Below are 22,618 nucleotides of genomic sequence, written 5' to 3'. Positions count from 1 at the left end.
AGCCGCCGACGACAACACTACAATATTATTACATTTTTAGACAATTAACCTAACGGGTCCGTTTCGTTGATTATTAGGTTCTACTTCTAACAGCGACTCTGCTTCTGGGTAGTTTATTTTTTCTCGTTGTTGTACGAGTATTACGGGACTCTCTCTCGCAACGCACACCACACCCACTGTGCTCTAGTAGTGTGTGTTGGGTTCAGGAACAGCCACTACACAACGTGATCTCTGAAGCCGCGTGCTGTTTTAATACCAACCAATCAAAACGCCGTGGGCGCGGCACAGGCAAAACAAGTCTCCCACCGCTGTCCAATCGGGTCCCTTGCTTCGCTCCGTCCTGGTTCGTACACATGCACACACGTGTATCCCTGCGTGTGACTGTGTACACCGGGTACTAGTTGTAGCCTATGTTCTTTTGAACACAAATGTATCCCCTGAAGTAGAAGGAACACATACTGAACACAGACACAGAGACCGACCGGCACGACACGACACGACACCACAGTACTACGGACTCAAGTGGAGCTTTATTGAAGTCTATGCTGTTTTACACCACCCAATTATTCCTGGATATTGCATTCATTTAACTTGAATTATATTTCGTGGGACATCAACAAAGTGCTTGATCGTTCACATTTCCGAAACATAACGGTAAGGAACAATGGCTGGGCGAATGGATGTGTGATTGCTGACTGTTCGCTTTCATCTATTTCTAGATTTCTATATTCTATTTATAGATATGCAAATGTCAGAATCGATTATGAAAAGGTATATATATGATAGCCTGATCCAAGGCTATAGGACCGTTCAAGAGATGGTGACCAAAGATTGCTGTGACAGTATACTGTCATGTGGTGGTGACCGCATGCATGGTGTTGTTAGGGTAGGGCCGGTAGGCCTATTTGTCATCGAACATTTGCAAACATATGAGATTTGCCTTCTGCATTTTAGTGGTTTATGGTTGGCATTGGCAATAGTCCTATGACATTAAAGAGCGTCTAACAGTTAGTAAGTACCGGCATCGATAGTCTGACTTATATTTTTATCCACTAGGGGCTGCACTTGTACTTGTGTGTCAGCTTGTTTAGTTTACCTCATTACCTCTAGTTCATTACTAGTTAGTATCTATTTTCATGAAGACAGGATTTGTGCTCCCCATGTTATATGGTGATGCATCATTAAACCCTCTATAGGCCTTTGAACTTTGCTTGCAAGAATGCTCATTGTATTCTGTCCTTGGTGAATGACCCACATTGTTATTGTTCTCGGGTATGTATTACACTCTCACTTGTGTACTGAATTGGGCATTTCATCAGATATCATCCTTTGAAATGTTATGGCAAACCAGTCACTGCACCTGAGAGGCTGGTACACTTTTTTTGTATTTGCTATAGTCACATAAATAGGTTTTCAATGTAATGAGTCCTGCGATGCAGGGATGGTCTTTTAGATGAGTCCCAGGGACATTTTATGAGTCCCACTTCAATGACGTTAGGAGTCATATTTTGCCATTTTTACAAAATGCAGCATTTAACTCCCATTTTATTTTATATGGTTATAATGTGGTTATATTCATGTAGAAAACAGAAGAAGAAATGATTATTATAACTAAAGCTAGCAAAATAAACTAGAATAAAAAACAGTACAGTCAAAAGTTGAGTTTTGAACTTTTGGTCCTAGAATCTACCGGGAGTTGGAACCCCAAGAACTAAAGCACCTATAAACTCAAAAACCTGCACCAAGGAATTTAGTTCCTAATGCTCCCACCCCCCTATTTAATCTCTGCACCTGTATACAGGGTTACAGGCTGTCCGTGGCCTATACATGCAGCATCACACACTGTCCTTACTTCTGGAGGATATCAATAATCTGAATTTTTTGTGTAATTTTCCATATGACTCATTCAATGAGTCGCTTATAGGAGAGTGCCTTTTGGGCATGATTTCAGAAGCATTTATTGTACACTTCCTGGATCAAGGTCACACCAGGCCACAGCAGCAGAGTACCACAATACAAGAAATTAGTCAGAGGAAAGGCAATGGTGCCACTGGGGTGTGCTGCATGCACAGTTGCACACTACAGGTTCACATGTCTGGGACTGACTCAGCTTGTCTCATTAAAGAGATGTGGCAGTAGGCCTACATTAAAATACATTATAGACAGAGGAAACACTCATTCCCAGTGGTATGTTGAAATGTGAGCATTGTGTCTGTTTGTGCATTGATACTGACAAAACGATGCCTATCCTTTGTTCGTTTTACAGCCATGACTCTTTACAGTAAGCCTGGGTTATGTGCTTGTTTTACAGTAGCTACAAGAATACTACTTGCATTTTTACTTGCTGCATAGAGGTTGTACACACACTTAATTGCCAGCCAAAATTCTAGTTGACCTCATTTTCCCCAAGAGAAAATACTGGAAAGAAAACAAGGTTAGCTTGGGATAAAAGAGGAGCCAGGGGAGACAGCCAGAGAGTTCAGTAGAGGACATCTTGTGTGACCCAGCCCTATGATGCTACTGTATACTGTTACACTATAATGTAAGGGTTTTTGGCTTGCAGTCTATTATTTATCGTACAATAGATTAGGCTATATATTGGCACTTTGTTTTAACATTGTAAGAAAGGTGATGTGTGTCACACTGATGAAGGCTGGATAGCCAGTCAGCATATAAAAATCTCTTTGATGAACTTGGAACTTGGTATTTCTTTCTATAGGCTAATCATGAGGGCGCAATTTTCATCTCATTGACACCAGAGCTAAATTTAGGTGTCATCGTACTTTCACACAGATCTACATGCTCATGACTGAGCTTAGTGAGCTAAATTGTGTAGATTGGCACAGATTTTTGCTAATCATTGTACAATTAAGAAAACTAGAGCGGTGCCCATTGGGCACTGGCCTACTTGGAATGATGCAAGTTGGAAATGAATGCCCCACCCAGTTATTCTGTGTCCCTTTATGGAGTTATTTGACAGGCATGCCCAAATATGGAGTCTATGCAGATGTCAGAACATTATTGTGATGTCAGAACAGGTCAGCTCCATATATGGAGATCTATAGGGGTGATCAGGTGTGATCAATTGGCTAATTTGGGCCCTGTACAGAGCCTGGGCAGGGCCCCAGTCCAGAGCCTGGCTTTTTACCTGCTGTTGCATCCTACTATCGATCACCTGCCAGTGAGGAGCCCACACCGGGAGGACGTAGAGCCTTTGTTCTGCTCCTCCCGCCCAAGAGAGCCCAGAAAAGCAGAAAATCCCCAAAAATATAAACAAAAAATCCTCCATCACTCCCCACAATCCAATTAAATAACCTGCCTTTAAAAGGGATATTTCACTTTCAAACAGTTTTTAAGTTGCTTGATTCCGTAATTTAGATATTTGATATTTTCATTTTATAAGACATTATCATTTCTTTCATTAATTATCGGCCAACCAATCAACCAACATACATTAGTTACCTCCTCAGGGTGAAAGAGGAAAGGAAGTAGAGATAAGAGGAACATAGATAGAACACACACACACACACACACACACACACACACACACACACACACACACACACACACACACACACACACACACACACACACACACACACACATAAACATACACACACATACACATACATAGACATACATACCCAGCCAATTGCAGTACTTGCGCGCTCTGCTTTCGCAAGTAATAATGAAAAAATGAAATAGGCCTAAATGAAAAAAGTAAGTTCTTCTCACGCATTAGAAGGACAATATCAGCCACAAGAACCAAGGATGAGTGTTTTCGATGAATCTATATCATGGTTAATTGGAGTTTGAAGTTCTAAATAGCCTACTGAATCAAGCAACTTAAAAACTGTCTGGGGTGTGCTTTTATGCCCGCGCTAGACCTCTGTGTTTAACTTAACAACTTGCTAATCCAGTCGGGCCATTCACCAAAAATGTACTGGCATTACTCTGTGCCAACATCCCAAATTCAACTTCACGTGTTACGTTTACACTAGGTTTACACTAGAACACGTGTAAGAGTTGGTGAAATTATTTCTACCTATTTTATTAGACTACTAGAGAAAGAAAATAGGTAATAGTCACATACAGCACAGCAATATAAAATTGGTGCATGCCAAAATTAAGGGGGGGCAGGCATACTATCACAGTCTTGTGCAAGTGAGGCAGCACTTGGCAGCAGATATCAGACATGCAATAGTATACATGTATACATTGTGTCATCTCCTTTAAAAAGCCCCTGAATCATTCATGCATTGTAAACTAGATACTATTTGCAAACTGTTGATAAAGGATTAAATCAATCAATCGATGAAATGCATCCATTCATGGAGTGCTATGCATTTTATTTTAATTTCCTTGTTTATAGGATATGCAAACAAAAAAGTATGAACTAAACTCTAATTGAGTATTGAATGTTGACCCTAGCGAAGTAGAGCTAAAAGCCTACTTACTCATCCCACGGTAATTGCGTGGGACCTTTGTCTTCATGACATGACATGTTGAGTGCCGGTAAGTACAGTACAGTACAGTACATCATGTACAGTTCTATGCGTAGGCACGCCGCACATACACACAACACACACTACTACAGCTAGGATCAGCCCCCTATATACAGTACAGTCTACACACCCACTATCTCAGTAAACTTAACTTGGCCGGGGGCGTGGTTATAAGCACAGCCCGTGTTGGATTTGAGTATGTCGCACCACCACTGACACAAGACACAATGCAAAGCACAAGCATGCAGTCTCCTGCACTGCCTTGCGTTCCAGTGTTCCACTTCGCGGTCCAATGGGAGCAGAGGACGACTTACGTGCCTGTCATTGGCCCGGCACGTCGGCCAATGGGCGGCGGGCGAGGCTTGCGGAAAGCACAGCCGCGTACACGTGCCTGATGCTTTCTGTACGTACATAGTACATACAGTACCGTGTGTCAGTGTTGCCATGTCAGCTTATTATAAGCGACTTTGGGCTTGTTTTTCCTGTGAAGTTGCTTGTAAATATTTGTAGTTGCGGTTTTTTGGGGGTGCTTCTTCCCTAATGTTGTTTAAACCAAGATTACATTTTCAAGTCAAGGACCGCCCAAATTAATATATATTTGTCTGCGGACCTCTCCCAGGCCATCTGAAATAAATTGTGTTGTTTAAAGAATATTCTTTAAAAAAAATCCTTCAAGATGTTTTTTTAATAGCAGATCTATTTTAAACAGCCTATATTATATGTACAGCATTTTACATATACTTGCACACTGTATAGAAAAGAAGCGATCACTTCACTGTGCCCTTCCTTTGGGCTTGTTTTCATAGACCTGGTCGCTTGTTTCTCTCTCACACAATCTGGCAACACTGCCAATGTGTGTCTGCCGCACACAATGACATGTTCAAAGCAGTTGCGCTATCTTGCGCCGCAGCATTGGCAGCAACAGTGAAACGGACTTTCTTTTCATTATCGAGATTCGAAGGTATAATTTAAAATCACGTAGGCCTACGTAGAGGAACAACGTTGTTACTGGAAAGGATTGTGTTTTAATACGGAATAATGACGAGAAAAAGCGGAGTGCTACTAGTCTGTCTGTGTTTATGCTGAAGCCCGGGCCACGACACTTCACTACAACCAGGCGAACTTCTTCTGCACACATTGGTAGGGAATTATGATGCAGCTAAACAACACAAATATGTGTTTTTTTATGGCATTATTCGATTTGTATGAGAATACAATGTGTGGTTGTGTAAAATAAATGAATGGCCAGTGGCGTTAGAGAAGAGATGTCAGGAAAGGAGCGATCCACTGTGAAATGCGATTATCTCTGTGTCCGTGACTCGAGTCAAGTCATGATCACAATTATTATTATTAATTGACTGCTTTAATAGTTTGTGAGTCGATTTGTCTTAATGTTTCTTAAAATTAATATAAATTGGGATGTTCATTAGTCATAGATTAGTAATAGTACTAGTTAGGCCCGTATAGTGGACATTCCCTTCTGAAGTAACACTGCCTGCCACCACGCAGTTTAACCCGGCCTCATTGCTGCAGTACGTGCTTTCAAAAAGACGGTCTTGTGTTGAAGTCGTAACATAATTTGTGTAATTGCAAGTCATATGACAACAGATGGGGGGGGGGACCCCAGTCCCAGATGATAGATGAAATACTTATAACATCATCATCATATTGTGAATGTGATATATATTGTTATCTAGACTACAAGCCCACAATGCCTTGTGTTGGCGTTGCAGATTGTGAGTTTGAGTGGCTATTTTCACATCTGTGGAACAGAGCCAAACTAAATGTAAAGCCTCAACTCCTACAATTGAAAGTGCTTGTCAGGGTGTGTGTTTGGGGGGGGGGGATGCAAATAATAAGAACCACTGCTCTAATGGCCAGTATAATAGACCTGTCCTGTGGCCTCACCAGCATTGGGGCCAGAGCCTAGAGATGTATGTGCAGTGGATGAAAAAACATCCGTGTTTAAATTTAAATACGATAAGATAAACCTTTAATGATCCCTGTGTGGAAATGCATGTGTCGTAAGCGGCGACGACAGTCGACAGTAGGCGTGAAAAGCTTGATAGGTAGGTATAGATGAGGTCAAATAAAATAAACAGACAGACGCTAGACATTACACAGTGACGTATGTGACGTGGGTTGGGTATATTGTGTGTATATTATAAATATAGTAGGTTTTTTTCCTGCTACACAATGGCCCTCGTGTTAGTTCTTGATTAGAAGGTGACAGTGTTTTGTTTGTATAGACAGAGTGCATGGATTGGTTTTTAGTTTCCTGTGAATGTGGGAGAGGACAGAGGAGCCATTGCTGTCTGTTCCATGCATGGGTGGACCAGATTAGGCCATATAGATAGATGACTGTGTGGATTGTTAGCTAGCTGGATAGCATATCACACGTATTCTATTTGCATGAGCAGGCATGCCTCAGTGCCTTCCAGCCCATTGGCCCTATCAGTCTCTGGCGGCCCATCATGGAAGTATGCATGGATGGCAGTCTGTCGTGATGCCTACTCACAGCTTGCCTACTGTAGCCATACTTGGCCATCTCTTTCTCGGAGCTCCGCCTCACACACAGGGCAAGATATGTGCTAAGTGTGCATTGTCTTCATTAAAGATCCAAAAATGTATGGTCCCTCCCCTTCCCCCTGTAGGCTCGTAATACAAGGGGACTTACCTATGATGACTAAGTTAACAGATATACAAATTCAGATTTATACATATGCACTTGCTGCATCATGCAAGTGACGACTGAGGGATCGGATTGTCATTTTGTCTGTCCTCGTGAGGACTGTTTCTTTTTACTAGACATGTGAATAAAGGTCTAACAGTTGGGCGGCAAGCGTGCATGTGTTAGCACAGACTTCCATTAGGTGCCAAACTAAGACTTGCCAAGTATCAAGGCAGAGGCTCTGAGTGTGTACTTGCAGCTATTGCTATGTTTTGCTATTATGCTAGATGTTTACTCAATTTAAGAGGAACTATCTGTTTTTATTGCAATGAAAATAAATATATCAAGACAAAGATGGATATAGCTTGTTAAACATGCAGAAAACAGCTAGGGGGAGGGGCTGCCTGGACATTCTACTGTGATAAAAAACTTGGGCTATTTTTATTAATAATTATCTTTGATCCACAGGAAGCATTGCATGTAATCATGTCAACAACCACTCTTAGAACTGTGTGCAGAAGCATGATTTGCTCTTCTCTTTTTCTCTCCCACCAGGTGACTGTTTCATCTGCAGAAAATCACCTCCTTTCAGCACATCACTTTGGAAGCCACCAGTGATACTTTTACCTAGAAGCATTTTTATTTGGAGGATTTGTTCTTGAAAGACAGCACCGTCCGAGAACCCTCAACGGAGGGTTGTTGTGATTTTAGCAATTATGACAGGCCTGTGTAGACATAGCATTCCCACCTAAAAAGTGAAAGTAGATCTGATATTGATGATGTTGGCGTCCTCCTTGTCTAAAAGTATGAGTTATGAGAACTCAAAATCGGCCCCTAGCAGCAACACGCGGGGCCGAGTGACGAGGGCAGATGAGAAAGAGAATGACAAAGAAGCCAGCTCGGGAGGATCCGACTCGCCGAACATCGGCGGCCAGCCAGGCTCCATCATTGCCAAACTGGAACATGGAGGAGGAGCGGGAGCAAGAAGTTCATCTCCCAGCGGAGCATCTGGTTCCCGAGGCTCGTCCGGGGACCAGAGGGGGCCTACCTCAGATGATACAGACGGCCTCTCCAGCGGGAACGACTCTGGGGAGAACAGGTCCCACGGGCACCAGTCCACACACAGCTCCTCAAGGAGCAAGGACTCTGCCATGATGCTGAGCAACAAGAGGTAAGAAAGAATGCATGGCAGATTCGGTTGAAGGAAAATGAAGTGCACATACAAGGAAGAATCTCTCTCACTCCCTTTCTTTCCCTTTCACTCTGTCTCTCTCGCTCATAACAGAATAGGGACACTTGGGTTCATTTGGTTAAGCCAGCACAAAGGAGTCACAAAAATGGCAGTTTTGGTGTTATAATCCTCTTATGTAACGTCACCCGGAGAAAGTTAATGGCACCTCACTTCACCTCCCAGTGACTTCATGCGCCTGCTGAGAAAATATGCCCTCTCCCTCAGACCACTCACATGGCAAAACACGCATCACGATGGCTTACGAACTTCACCTCAGTTACTAAGCAACCATCGATACACAGACAAATCCATGCCATGTCCATTTACAGAAATCTAACCAGCGTTTTATAAGATCACCCAATTTATAAAAATCTCTCATAATAATGTGGAATTGAAATTAGTTGGTTTAGATTGGATGTTGATTTAAAAAAGAAAGAAAAACATCACGAGCCCGCCTAATTGATAACATATTATAATTAGTATGTAAATGTCATGAATTCATTTAGGTGACTATGGATATTACTGGCCTCTCATTAATCACAAGTACCCAGTACATTTCCACGGGAAAGGGAATTACTTTAGCTTATTGTTGAAATCCTATGACTTATGAAGACTACCACGTACGGCTACCACGTCTACTACCACGTAGGAGCTGGCGATGTTGTAACCCTTTCACCCAAAATAAATTGATGTTGATACAATTATAGCTTTCAATGGATGGATTTCTATCAGCCTTACAAAAGCTTCAGTCCGACTGCTCTGACAGCTGCTCTCTGAGATATCAAGGATTACATAATGAGGAACTAGTGTTTAAATAGGTATGTGGGACCCTTTTGCAGAGCTTATTCAAAGCTTCAAATACTGCAACCCCCCCTTCCTTTTTCGGGTGTTTTCTGTAATTAGTTTCTTTTTAGTTTTTGGATTTGGTTGTTTTGTGAATATGTTAATGTATGGAGTTGGTTGTTAATATGTTAATATCTTTGATATGTTAATTATATCAAAGATTGTTTTACAATCTATGGCTATGACTTTTCTATGATATCAACTTGCAGACTAAACCAAAGGGGTATGAAATATAACATAAAACCAGAGAGGCTTTGTATAATTGCATAATTCGGGAGGCATTAGTTAATGATTAATCCGCTGAGGCTGACACTTAAACAAAAACTTCATAATGCAATTGTCTAAATATGATTATATTCCAGTGTTAAAATAGGTCATTTTAGGTCAATCCCCCTAAATTCATCCTCTGGGTCAGGCGTTCTCAAAGCTCGGTCTAGAGACTCTCAGGGCTCCTTGAGGGGGCTCCGAATAGAACCTTGTAGGTCTGTAACTCTGAGGTAACACTTCTGACCTCTTGAGTCATGTTGGGCGTGTATAAAATGTAAAAGTTTGACATCCACTCCTCTGTGTAGTTGCATGTACTGTATGTTTACAACACTGACCCTCTTCTTCCCAGCTCCAACTCCCAGAGTCTCTCGCCGCCCAGTGGCTCTCTAGCCTACAGCCTGCTGTCCACCAGCTCAGAGCGGGACCCCCCGTCCACCTCGGGCTGCAGCAGTGACCAGTCGGCCCGCGTCCGGACCCAGAAGGAGCTCATGAAGGCCCTGAAGGAGCTCAAGATCCGCCTGCCTGCCGAGCGCAGGGGCAAGAGCCACTCCAGCACCCTGGATGCCCTCAAGTATGCTCTCAACTGTGTCAAGCAAGTCCGAGGTGAGAATGCTTTGTCTAAACGGTTATTCAACAAGGCTCACCTTACTTCAACTATAGGAATCAGGGTTACTTGATGCTAATTAATGTATACTGTATAAAATAGAGCTTAAGACTGATGGTGTATACTACTTCTTCTCCAGCCAACCAGGAGTATTATCACCAATGGAGTGTGGAGGAATGTCATGGCTGCAGCTTAGACCTCTCCACCTTCACTCATGAGGAGCTGGACAACATCACCTCTGAATACACCCTCAAAAACACTGTAAGTTATCAACCCAGGGATATTTTTGAAGAATGTGTGCCCAGAATAGAGGTTGATTTGGTTAAAGCAACTCAACTCCACCACCTAGTGGCTGTGCCGTATGGGAAATATATGGAAACATATATATCAAACAAGAGTAAAGAGTAGTTATCTGAGGAAAACAGTGAGGGAACACACTGTAGCTATTTACAAAGATACGGCAGGAACTTGCACGTGTTACGGGACTAAGCTGTACCTAAAACAATAGATACCAGGCCTGTCATGGCACAGAACAAATTATGCCAAAGGAACAACATTTTACAAAATTGAATGTGTAATTCTACCATGATATACTCAACACTAAAAGCCCCCCATTTTCTAAAATCACATTGAATAGTTAGGCACTTATTTCATAAATTATTATTTGGGCTATTCGCAACACTTTTGCATAATCATTCCATTCCAATTTCCACTTATACCTTTTCAAAAGCAGATCTACAAGGTCACAATGCATCGTGGTATTTTTGTCTTGGCAACTAAACATCACCCCCCCTGTCTCCTTATCCAGGACACGTTCTCCATGGCCGTGTCCTTCGTGACGGGGAAAGTGGTGTACATATCACCCCAGGGGTCATACCTGCTGGGCTGTAAACCTGAGCGCCTCCAAGGCACGGTCTTCTCTGAGCTGCTGGCTCCCCAGGACGTGAGCACCTTCTACAGTGGCACGGCACCCTGCCGCCTCCCCGCCTGGGCCACCTGCATCGGCTCTGGTGAGAAAGCACAATGTTTGGGGGTGACTGGGAGGAGCAAAGGGGGTTATGGTAAATTGAAAGGTCCATTACGTCTGGGTTTAGTCCTTATCTGAACAAAGTGAAAATATTTACTTAGTAGATTTAACAATTTAACTCGTGTATATATATATGCATATTGTTGACTGGAGTCCCAGAGTGGTCTATACTTGCCTCCGGCGTGGTGCCCGGTACAACTGGCCTCATTTAGAAGGCGCTTTTAGAATCATCCTTAGGTTTAAATGGGCTATCCCTCCCGATACACAAAATCTCTTCAAGTAGATTGGCTATATTTGCGGCATGTGTTCACCCCAGGATAGGGTTCATGTGGTTAACTGAACACTGGATTTTGCTGTGTACTAATCATGTCGACGCCCTTTCCCCCCTCCGCCTCCAGTCTCCCCTCCAATGGACTGCACCCAAGAAAAGTCCATGTTCTGTCGCATCAGCACAGACCGGGCACAAGGCAGTGACCTGCGCTACTACCCTTTTCGCCTCACGCCCTACCAGCTGACCATCAGAGAATCTGACGCGGCTGAGCCGCAGCCCTGCTGCCTGCTCATCGCAGAGAAGGTCCACTCTGGATACGAAGGTAAGAACACTTCGAAAGAAGCACGATGTTGTGTTGACAGCCGCTCTGATAGCTCAGTAGACAATGGCCGAGCGTGTTTGTCAATGTTCAGACTAGTGTTTGTGTCTCTCTATAAGATGCTGTCATAACAGAGGCTAAGGCAGTGATTAGCGTTTCCCAGTTTCTAAATGCAATTTGTAAAGGATAGGAAAATAGGATCAGTTTAAATCAAATGAGTGAGATTTTTGGCATCCCTGTTTTAGGCATGTCATTTATGTCAGTGGGAAGAATTAACAGTTGATTGTGTCCCTGCTAGCGCCCCGTATCCCAACAGACAAGAGGATCTTCACCACCAGCCACTTGCCCAGCTGCGTCTTTCAGGAAGTTGACGAGAGGTCAGTACTCCCAATCGACCAGCCTGTTGCTTTTACACAACAACAACATTCCACTGTATTTGTAATAACATTGTACTTGTATGATGTGTACACAGAGCGGTGCCACTGTTGGGCTACCTACCTCAGGACCTCATAGGAACCCCCATTCTGCTCTACATCCACCCTGAGGACAGACCTGTGATGGTGGCCATTCACAAGAAGAGTAAGTCTTATTTAGTCTTTTATTTTTGTCTGCTCTACTGAGAGGTGATGTGACAGGAGCCCTCCCTCCGCTGTACTGCACTGCTCTCTTACACTCAATTTAACGTTCTCTCTGTGTCGCCTCATCTTGTCATCTCAGTTCTGCAGTTTGCAGGCCAGCCGTTTGACCACTCACCTCTGAGGATGTGCGCCCGCAACGGCGAGTACCTGACCATCGACACCAGCTGGTCGTCCTTTGTCAACCCCTGGAGCCGGAAGGTGGCGTTTATCGTAGGGCGTCACAAAGTCCGGACGTAAGCTCCGCTCCCTCACTGCTGTGAAAATAAACACACAACCTCTCTGAAATTAAAATTCTTTCCGTGGTGGAAATTATGTGTATGCACATATGTGCAGATGGGTCATCATACACACACACACACACACACACACTGTCATTTAAACTTTCAAAAAACACATACACCATACGTTTGTGGTCAAGGATGCTTTCGCCCTTAGTAATCATCACCCACCTCTCTCCCTCCGTCTTGCCTCTCCAGGAGCCCGCTGAACGAGGACGTTTTCACCACGGGCTACGAGAGTCGAGTCACCACGCCGAAGATCGCCGAGCTGAGCGAGCGGATCCACCGCCTTCTGGTGCAGCCGGTGCACAGCAACAGCTCGCAGGGCTACAGCTCGCTGGGCTCCAACGCGTCCCGCGGCTCACGCTGCTCGCACCAACAGCACCTCAGCGCCTCGTCCAGCGACAGCAACAGCCCGACTATGGAGGATGCCATCGTCAGGGTCGCCTCACACAAACCTGTGAGTGTTAGTAGCTTCTATGCATACATCATGTCACATCATCTTTTTGCCAATGCTGCTTGTGTGACTGTTAGCCACATACCAGAAAAGGTTTGTTGAATGGAAACGTGTCTTGACTCTTGAATTGTGCTGTGCTTGTTGCAGATGACGTTCCAGCAGATTTGTAAGGACGTTCACATGGTCAAGACAAACGGGCAACAGGTCTTCATTGAGTCACGCAACCGCCCACCACTCAGAAAACACGCCAACACAGGTACAGCAAATGGCCTCAGAACCATCAGGAGTGCTCCAGTCAGAGCTCAACCTGACATGCCCTGTCCGCCCAAAGACCTGATCCCTGCACTGTTCATGCCAAAGGAGGCTCCTACTGGCTACTCCTACCAGCAGATCAACTGTCTGGACAGTATCATAAGGTAAGGCTGGTTGGCACACTGGTTCAGATGACAGGGTTACATGGCTAAATGCACAACCTGAGATAGAATAATATAAATGTTGTAGGGAATCAATTATTTTCTTAACGGTTATTATTGTATTGATTAATCCTTACAATGGCCAAATTAAGGATAGATTATTAATCAAATATTTGTATTGAATTGAGTACGGGAACAAGCCGAAAGGCTTTTCTGGTTTCAATCTTTTAGCAGACCTTGTATTGTATTGTACTTCCCTGTACCTGTTAATAAAGTATTCAACTTGGGTGTGCTTCCAGGTACTTGGAGGGCTGTAACATTCCTAACACAGTCAAGAGGAAGTGTGGCTCCTCCTCCGGCACCTCCACCTCTGACGATGACAAACCATCCAGTGGCACCAAAAAGTATCACAAAGGTACATTCTATTCTTACATCTTTCAAATATGGAGGGGGAAAAACTCTAGTGTGAAATTTCACACAGATACAAGTCAGCATAGTCTACGGGGACAAACATAAGAAAGAAGACAAATGGTGCGTTCAGACCAGCAGATGAAACGATCGATGCAAAAAAATGCATCACAGCATGATTTGCGGCAGCTTCACCCGTCATAGCCACGTCTCGCTGGCTTCCATTGACAATTAATGGTAGACTGCATCATTTAATCTGCCCGTGTGAACGCAACACAGACAATGAGTTTAGTTTTTTTTTTTATTAACTTGAGCTGGCCGTATGACTTTCTGCAGGCACAGGGCGGGTGAGCCTAGTGCGGGAGCCGTCGCCGCTGCCTCCTCTCATGGCCAGCAAGGCGGAGAGCGAGGTCTCCGTGACCTCGCAGTGCAGTTTCAGCAGTACCATCGTTCATGTGGGAGACAAGAAGCCTCTGGAATCAGGTGTGCAACAACGCTCAGCACACCTCCTTCTTTCTACTCCTGTAGTGTGAAACGCCTACACCGCTAAATTTAGTCACTTGTAATTGTCAGTGGTGTGAAAGTACATTTGCTCAAGTACACTGTACAGTTTTAGGTATTTATTTGTACTTCACTTAAGTATTTCCAATTTTTCAATACTTCTACTCCACTACATCTCAGAGGCAAACATTGTACTTTTGCTCCACTACAATTATTTGAGTTACTACCGTAGTTACTTTATAGATTTTGATTAATATTACAAAACATGCATTACCCACCTCAGCCCTATATACATATCAGCATTGTGAGCTTGTAGATCTGCTATTTTCAAAAGATTTTGATACATTTGAAAACTTGTGAAATGGGACATTCTGCACAATGAGTACTTTTACTTTTGGTACTTCAAGTAAACTTTTATGCCAATACCTAATGTAACCAATTACATTTTGAATTCCAGACGTTTACTTGTAACAGAGTATTTCTATATTGCAGTATCGATCATTTGGATTCCATAGAAGCCAGCGTGTCTTCTGTGAAAGCATGCTGCGCACCGAAAATAGCAGATCTACAAGCTCACAACACATCGCAGCACGACGTGTTGTGAGCTTGTAGATTGGCTATATTCAGTCATTAGTTATTTTAAGATGAAATTAAGTATTTTAAGTGATCAAACTAGCAATAGAATACAAGTTTAGAAGCATCTTCCAGAAACATGAATGGTCTCAGAAATGTCATGATTTCTTGAGCTGGGTCGGCCTTAAAACATCATCATTACATTTTCAGTCTTTTGACATTTTATTTTTCTTTATTCCATGCAGACATCATCATGGAGGAGGCCCCTCCGACGCCCACGCAGGCTCCCAGTGTGGCGGTCACCCCCGCTCCGCCTGCTCCTCGCCCACCGCCCCCTCAGTCCCCCTCCTCGGCTCCCAAGCCAGAGAGGGACGGGGGATGGAGGAGCGTGGCGGGCGGCGGATCGAGCCGCCTGGGCCTGACGAAGGAGGTACTGTCGGCCCACACCCAGCAGGAGGAGCAGGCCTTCCTGGACCGCTTCAAGGACCTCAGCAAGCTGCGCGTCTTCGACCCGACCGCCTCCTCCACCGTGCACTGCCAGACCACACCCTCCAACCCTCTAGCCAGAGGTAGGGACAATAAGGGGCTCTCACCACGCAACAACACCGCCACCACACACAACACACGCAAACGGTCCGCGCATGCGGCGCTCGCCCAAACAGTTACAGAGCAGTGGGAAGCTGGCGCGTTGCATCCGTGTGACGCCCGGTCTTTCTGTGGTGTGTCTTTCCCAGGCGTGCGGTGCTCCCGCGACTACCCCGGTGCCAGGGTGGCCGGCGGCAGCAGTACAGGTGGTCACAGGCGCAGCCGCGGAGTCAAGAGGCTCAAGCACCAGGAGACATCGGACCAGCACAGCTCCATGGGGCTGAGCAGCAGCCTGGCCGCCAGCGCCGTTCATTCCCAGCCTCTGCCGCTCACCGTGGGCACGCCCACCACGTCGTCCTCGTGGCCCACCTCTGTGGGCTCCCAGGCCAGCATGCCCTCCGTTCCCATCCCCACGGGCATGCTTTCCATGTACCCCATATACCCGCCTCTATCTCAGCACATGCAATTGCCAGACCCGACACGCTTCCCCATGATGGTGGTGCTGCCCAATTACATGTTCCCCCAGATGGGCGGGCCCATGGCCCAGCCCATGGCCCAACCCATAACCCAGCCCATGGTCCAGCCAATGGTCCAGCCCATGGTCCAGCCCATGGTCCAGCCCGGCGCTGCCCACGGACACTTCTACAACCCCAACTTTCCCTACCCCGGACACGCACTGCCCACCCTGACACCTATGTCCCCCATCGCGACCCATCCTGTGCCCATTCCCGCCACCAACGCTGCGTCCCGCTGTAGCACGCCAGGGTCTGGCTACAGGACAGCCGACGGCGCCGAGTCGCCCCTCTTCCAGTCACGCTGCTCCTCCCCGCTCAACCTGGTCCAGCTGGACGAGGCGCCGAGCACCACGGCGCTGGGCGCCGCGCAACAAGCCACCGCGCCTTCTGCCACGCAAGGGGCCAACCAGAGGACCTCCACGGACACCTCTAAGGAGAACGAGAATGTGAGTAGAGAAATACTGTATTCTGTTTCAAAAGAGGCTGTGCCATGATTTTGGTGCTTATTCTGTTTATCACTCACTCACTCCTGTTAAAATAATATCTAAGATCCCCCTACGGGGATTATAATACAAATAAATAAATACACAAACCTGTGGACCTCTATATTGACGTCAGACTTTGGTGCTCTATATTAAGTGGTGAAAGTGACTTATTTCCTTTAGTTTTTGTTCATCTACGTTTTTTTGTTGTTAAATAGTGCAAGCTCTATTTGTGTTACGTCTCCAATGTTGTGTTCTTCGGGGCTTCTTCTCACCTTTTCTCCTTCCTTTGTTTCCCACCAGGGGGAGGCCAACGAGTCCAACAACGATGACATGTCCACATCCAGCGACCTGCTTGACCTGCTGCTCCAGGAGGACTCTCGCTCGGGCACCGGCTCAGCCGGGTCCAGGTCCGGCTCCTCGGGGACGGGTTCCTCGGGCTCCGGCTCCGGTTCCAACGGCTGCAGCTCCTCGGGCACCAGTGGCACCAGTACGTAGACATATAGCACTGCCGTGTTACTAACACCTTGGTTTTACCAATGGGCTCTATGCACACAGAATAACTTCCTACTTACCCCCGGCCGCTTCCCTACTTCCTTCGTTATTATATCTTTGGTCTACGTATGATAACGTCTTCTAAATCTTCTAAAAAAAACGTAAAATATGTATTCAAAGATTGCAAAAAATGTTATGCTGCTTAATGCTTACCTTGCCACTATTTTGAGCCGGATCTAAACGTCACTGTTTGTTTCATCTCCTTCCAGGGAGCAGCCAGAGCAGCCACACCAGCAAATACTTTGGCAGCATCGACTCGTCCGAGAACTCCCGCAAGCAGACAGCAGGGGGCAGTGTCAGCACAGGGGGCAGCGGCGGGGACTCTGGCGAGGAGCAGTTCATCAAGTGTGTCCTTCAGGATCCCATCTGGCTGCTGATGGCCAACACGGACGACAAGGTCATGATGACCTATCAGCTTCCAGTCAGGTGAGACATGCCACGCCTTTTTACTCCACTACATCTTTTTGGTTTGTTTTAGGCTTTTCTGCCTTTATTGATTGTTAAGTGAAGATGGACAGGAAATAGGGAGGGAGAGACAGGGGGAGGCACGAACACGCAACGCACTGTCAGGCCAGACTATTGCTTGAGCTTGTAGATCAGCTATTCCCACTTTATTTTGCTTGTAGATCTGCGTTTTCCAAAATTTTTTTTTAATATATGAACATTTTTCTACATGGAAAGGATGATTAGGAAAACAATTATTGGGGTTTTCCCTCAAATAATTGTGATTAGGCGATTATGTAATAACTGACAGACCTACATCCTACATCTGAGAGGAGTTTTCATCCCTATAGCAAGACTCCGGGTCACTATGGAAAACGTGGTTGGCATTGTGATCGACATTTTGTTTATTATATAATCAACCACTCACCCTTCTGTGTGACACAGGGATGTGGAGGCAGTGCTGCGCAAGGACCGCGAGGCCCTGAGGAGCATGCAGAAGCACCAGCCACGCTTCACAGAGGAGCAGAAGAAAGAGCTGAGCCAGGTCCACCCCTGGATCCGCACCGGACGCCTGCCCCGCACCATCAACGTCTCTGTAAGTGTGCAAGACTACTTACTTACTGGCTAGTAAAGGGATTAATTAGCTTGCCCTTGGTAGTCTGAACGGTCTCGTTCTGAGAGTACCTTTCTGGTGATCTGGCATGTGTTTAGTCCTGTGACTTCTTCTTCTTTCTGCTTTTGTATTAACGCCAGTGTGGACGTCGCACGGCGTATTACTGCCCTCCACTGGTCTGGTGTTTTATTCACCCCGACAGTGTTCAGTATCGTGCAGCTTTCTAAACTGTCCATAGCCCTCCTCTGAGACACAGAGCGAGTAGAAATGGTGTCAGCATCTCATAATGAGTATTAGTGAGGTTAGTAGTTATTTAAAGAGAAAAGTGGGTTAAAAGTGCTCCTTTGAACTACTTTCAACTAGGTACTTTCAATATCATTATTATAACTGGAGAAATTTGAAACCAGGAACAAATCTACGAATAAGGAAATGGCCTATATTTATGTCGAAGTTGTGAATAGACAATGACGTGCATTGATGTCGATATGCAGATATATGTCGATATACTTCGTTAACTGGGGTCCCCCAGGGGTCTGCACTTGGCCCCCTCCTTTTTTCCCCTATACATAAAATCTCTTAAAAAATAGCCGATCTACAACTCGCGTTGTGAGCTTGTAGATCCGCTATTTCTTTCTTTCTTACCCTTTTTTGGGTAAGAATAGGGACTCTAGGGTTGATGTGGTTACACACAACTAACCCGCTCACCTCTCTCCCCTCTCCTTTCTCTGACTTCCAGGCGTGTACGGGATGCAAGTCCCCCCCCGCCGTGGCTGCAGGGACCCCCTTTGACATGGAGATCCACGAGATGGAGCTGTGCAGCGTCATAGACGCCACTCTGGACGCCAAGAAGACCGCTCCGTCCTCCTCCGACGCGGCAATGCGCCAGGCCCACGGCCACGAGGAGGAAGCCCACAGTGGCCAAGGGGCCAAAAGACAAAGCGGCGACCAGGAAATGACACCCGAGGAACGGTCCTCGCCGGCTGGCGACAAGGTCAGCCGTGAACCCTGCTGAGAGGCCGGCCAAAAGATCAAAGGACATCAGTATTAGTGACCTTTCCCACGACCGCCGTGGGTTTCCACAGGCGTATTTTCATGCGCATTCTTTTGAAGATGTCGCATTCGAAAATGCCATAACTGGAAACGGCAAGATTCGGGAAGGAGTTTCTCTGTCAACACAATGAACACATATTCGGGAAGGACTTTCTCTCCCCCGATGGCGGCCTCAAGAAGTGCACATTCCGTGTCAACACAATTAACACATATTCGGGAAGGAGTTTCTCTCCCCCGATGGCGCCCTCAAGAAGTGCACATTCCGTGTCAACACAATGAACACATACCTATATACAGATATGTATAGATGATGTCAGCAGCAGACTATTATTTAATTTGTACAGTTTGTTCAACAGGCTGCTATTTATTGTGTCAAGTGACCTTTATTGAAGGTGGATATGTGCTCGGGCTTGTACTGTACTTTCTAGGGGAACAATGTCATTTGTACAGTCTGTTATCCACTTTTCAGTGTGCATTGGGGGAGGTCCTCTACCTACCTCTGGTCGTTCTTCTCTTGTTGAATGTGAGCCAGGTTATCTGGTTGTAGTGACACTCATCTGGATGCTGTCCTCTCCCCACAATGACTTTTTCCACGTTCCAGCTTGGGGAAGGAGTAGCAACGTCCGCCGTATAGATACACTGTACATTAAGAAGCAGGTCGACTTTATTTTGTAAGCATCGTGTATATTTTTCTACTCCACTGGCTGCCACTGTAAATGGCAAGAGAAGGAATGCCTGGAAAGAAAGGTATTGTATTGTGTATGTAAAAAGAAGAAGAAAAACTGATCAAACAAAAGGGTGGATCTTTGACCTTGAATGACTATTTTGAAAAACAATGTGTCAAACAATCGGAAAAAGAGACTTGTGAGACTTATGTCTTGTGACATTACAATCATATTCCTATGAATGGACTATTGGTTGCTTGGACAAGGTGGTTGTCACTTGAGATCAGACTGAATGGACAGTCAGCGTTTCTCTTCGGCTGGGCATTACCTCTGTATGATGCCGACTTGAGTCACGTTGTCACCACACCTGGGAAGATTTACGACATGCCTGACAATGGATATTATCGCTTATCGCTCGCATTAGAAGTACGTGAGCGCAACCGAACAGAACCTCTGCGCCGTTGAGAGGTGCCAGCATCGGTGAGATGCGTGCCAGGTCGGGAAAGGAGACGGACTGAGAGACTGAGAGTATTTTCCTTTTGCCTCTCTCTTTACTCTCTGTGACACTGTTTTGGTCATGTGGTAAAATATGCTTTATGGCGTCAGTGGTGTCTGCGACACGTTTCTAAATATTTTTGTGAACTTTTGTGTACAAGAAAAAACCAAAAAAAAGACAATAAAATTAAATGAAATGTTTCTGGATGTTAAAGCCTGGTGTTTTCATTTCCTTTATGTTTTGTTGGAGTCCATGGTGTTTTGAAATCACATCTTGGCCACTTGTTGGTTGTTGTTTTCCAACAGTATAAGCTGGCTGGGGGAAAGTGTCCATAGGGGAATGCAGGAAGAGAAATTCATACCACAGTCTTCTCTGGCTCTCACTGTGGTTTCTACCCAGAGTGGTCACCGCCACAGCTTAAAAAAGACAAAGGCATGCCCCTCATTTAGACGGAACGCGCAAACCAGCAAAGTTGACTTCGCTGCACATTGTGATTATGATAATGAAGATGACCATGACCATGATTACAAAGTATTGCGAGTTGAATTCTTCCACTAGCTAATAAACAAACTCCTTCTTTGTATTTTTGTGGTACCTACTGCATCCCTGTATTTAAAAACAAAACAAAAAACAACTACAATCAAGATTGGATTGTGCACATAAACCTGTACATGTATTGGCATTTGGCACTAGAATCTAACAGCAGCATACTTGCTTGCTCTCAAACATAGTCTCTGTGGTTTCAATTAAGCAGTGGTGTAAAGTAACTAATTACATTTACTCCAGTACCAGAGCTGCCAACCTGCACACATTTTGTGTACCAACCACGCAATTCTAGGCGTATAGACACCTAGAATTGCGTGGTTGGTACACAAAATGTGTGCAGGTTGGCAGCTCTGCAGTACTGTACTTAAGTACACTTTTGAGGTATTTGTACTATTTCCAATTTCCAATACTTTTACTACTACATCTTCATCACCCCGGCTGGGTCACCCGAGTGAGGGGTATGATGTTTGCCAGACCCGAAACCCTTATGACCTTGGGATACATCACTGAGGATACGTCCCAGGTGCATCCATGCGATGTTTTTTCGTTCTGAGGTATTCTATTTATAGTGACTGATAGGAATAGACTATGTGACAACCAGGTATAGTCTGGTAATCACCAGAGAGACGGGTGACAGACGGAATGTAGACGGCACCCCGGGAGCAGTATGGGTTGACGCCCCAGCCTGCATCCTCCGTGAGGAGGAAGCCCAAAAAACCTTCGGTAAGGCCTTTAGGAGGGCCATTCGAGCTGCAAGCAGTACCACCGTTGCCCAGGTGGAGCCTGCAGAACCATTGCAGCTCAAGAATCCACCACTCCTGAATGAAGTGTCTGGTGCTGGGAATCTGGTGCAACACACAGGTCCTGGCTGTACTCCTGGTGAGAGGAGTGGACCTGGTGAGACGTAGGAGGGGCCCGGACTGGAGTCAACCCTCAGAGCCTAGTAGTCCCTCCACTTGCCAGAATTGTGCGTCCCAGTCCCGGCAGAGTAGTTCCGGAGTAGTCCCAACGGACTGTGTGGCCCTGGTCTTTCCCTAGTGGGTCTGATCGAGGGTAGCTACTGGGACGTAAGTCGGGACTTGATCATCCCGGCTGGGTCACCCGAGTGAGGGGTATGATGTTCGCGAGACCCAAAACCCAGCTGACTTTGGGATACATCACTGAGGATACGTCCCAGGTGCATCCATGCGAGATTTTATTTTATTTTTAATCCACTACAATTATTTGAAAAGTTTAGTTACTAGTTATGTTTATTTATTTGATATGGACATAACAAATGCATTGCTCATTGCACAATTTGTAGATGCATTGTTTACAGTGTGTTAGCACATTTTCACCACCTGTCCGCAGGAGACTTTTCTAAAAATACAGTGACACTATAGTTTAAAATAAACAAAAAAGTACAAAAAAGGAATACATTCTAATATTTACAAAGTTACTTTGAAGATTTTGATTTTGATTAGAAAACATACAGTACATTAACCACTTCAACCCTATGTACATTTGAAAATATCAGATCTACAAGCTCACAATGTGTCTCGATGCGACGCGTTGTGAGCTTGTAGATCGACTATTTTTCCACCACTGCAATTAAGACAGGTTCCAGGTCAGTTTTAGGCTTAGTTTGACCATCCGTCAGTACAGCACCTACACTGAATGTT

The 22,618-nt window shown here is 45.3% G+C and overlaps 1 protein-coding gene across 5 annotated transcripts; it reads left to right on the top strand.

The window, feature by feature from the left end:
• Positions 1–442: 442 nt before the first annotated feature.
• per1b (period circadian clock 1b) lies at positions 443–20,738 on the top strand. 5 transcript variants are annotated; one of them, XM_083789045.1, is made up of 19 exons: positions 443–654; positions 7,732–8,347; positions 9,867–10,120; positions 10,261–10,382; positions 10,930–11,131; positions 11,547–11,741; positions 12,037–12,115; positions 12,211–12,317; positions 12,456–12,609; positions 12,853–13,114; positions 13,259–13,527; positions 13,824–13,939; positions 14,269–14,415; positions 15,252–15,575; positions 15,741–16,552; positions 16,892–17,078; positions 17,353–17,569; positions 18,032–18,182; positions 18,937–20,738. In XM_083789045.1, exons 2-19 carry the CDS (start codon positions 7,953–7,955, stop codon positions 19,210–19,212), a joined length of 4,269 nt encoding a protein of 1,422 aa, XP_083645171.1. In that variant the 5' UTR covers positions 443–654; positions 7,732–7,952; the 3' UTR covers positions 19,213–20,738. The 5 variants fall into 5 exon arrangements, with proteins under 5 accessions (XP_083645171.1, XP_083645167.1, XP_083645170.1 ...); XM_083789041.1 differs by having other exon boundaries at positions 15,252–16,552; XM_083789043.1 differs by lacking the exon at positions 443–654 and adding an exon at positions 5,395–5,622 and having other exon boundaries at positions 15,252–16,552.
• The last annotated feature ends 1,880 nt before the right edge of the window (positions 20,739–22,618 follow it).

This window comes from Protomyctophum parallelum, assembly GCF_964188405.1.
Source record: "Protomyctophum parallelum genome assembly, chromosome: 18".
NCBI lineage: Eukaryota > Metazoa > Chordata > Actinopteri > Myctophiformes > Myctophidae > Protomyctophum > Protomyctophum parallelum.
Note: the sequence above shows the minus strand (reverse complement) of the source record. Positions and strands in the feature narration are given on the sequence as shown.

Excerpts from the sequence above, each read along its gene's own strand:
- per1b (XM_083789041.1), top strand. The coding sequence starts at position 7,953 with ATGATGTTGGCGTCCTCCTTGTCTAAAAGTATGAGTTATGAGAACTCA. Across the intron at positions 13,940-14,268 it reads CACCAAAAAGTATCACAAAG|GCACAGGGCGGGTGAGCCTA; the intron begins GTACATTCTATT and ends GACTTTCTGCAG. Across the intron at positions 17,570-18,031 it reads ACCTATCAGCTTCCAGTCAG|GGATGTGGAGGCAGTGCTGC; the intron begins GTGAGACATGCC and ends TGTGTGACACAG.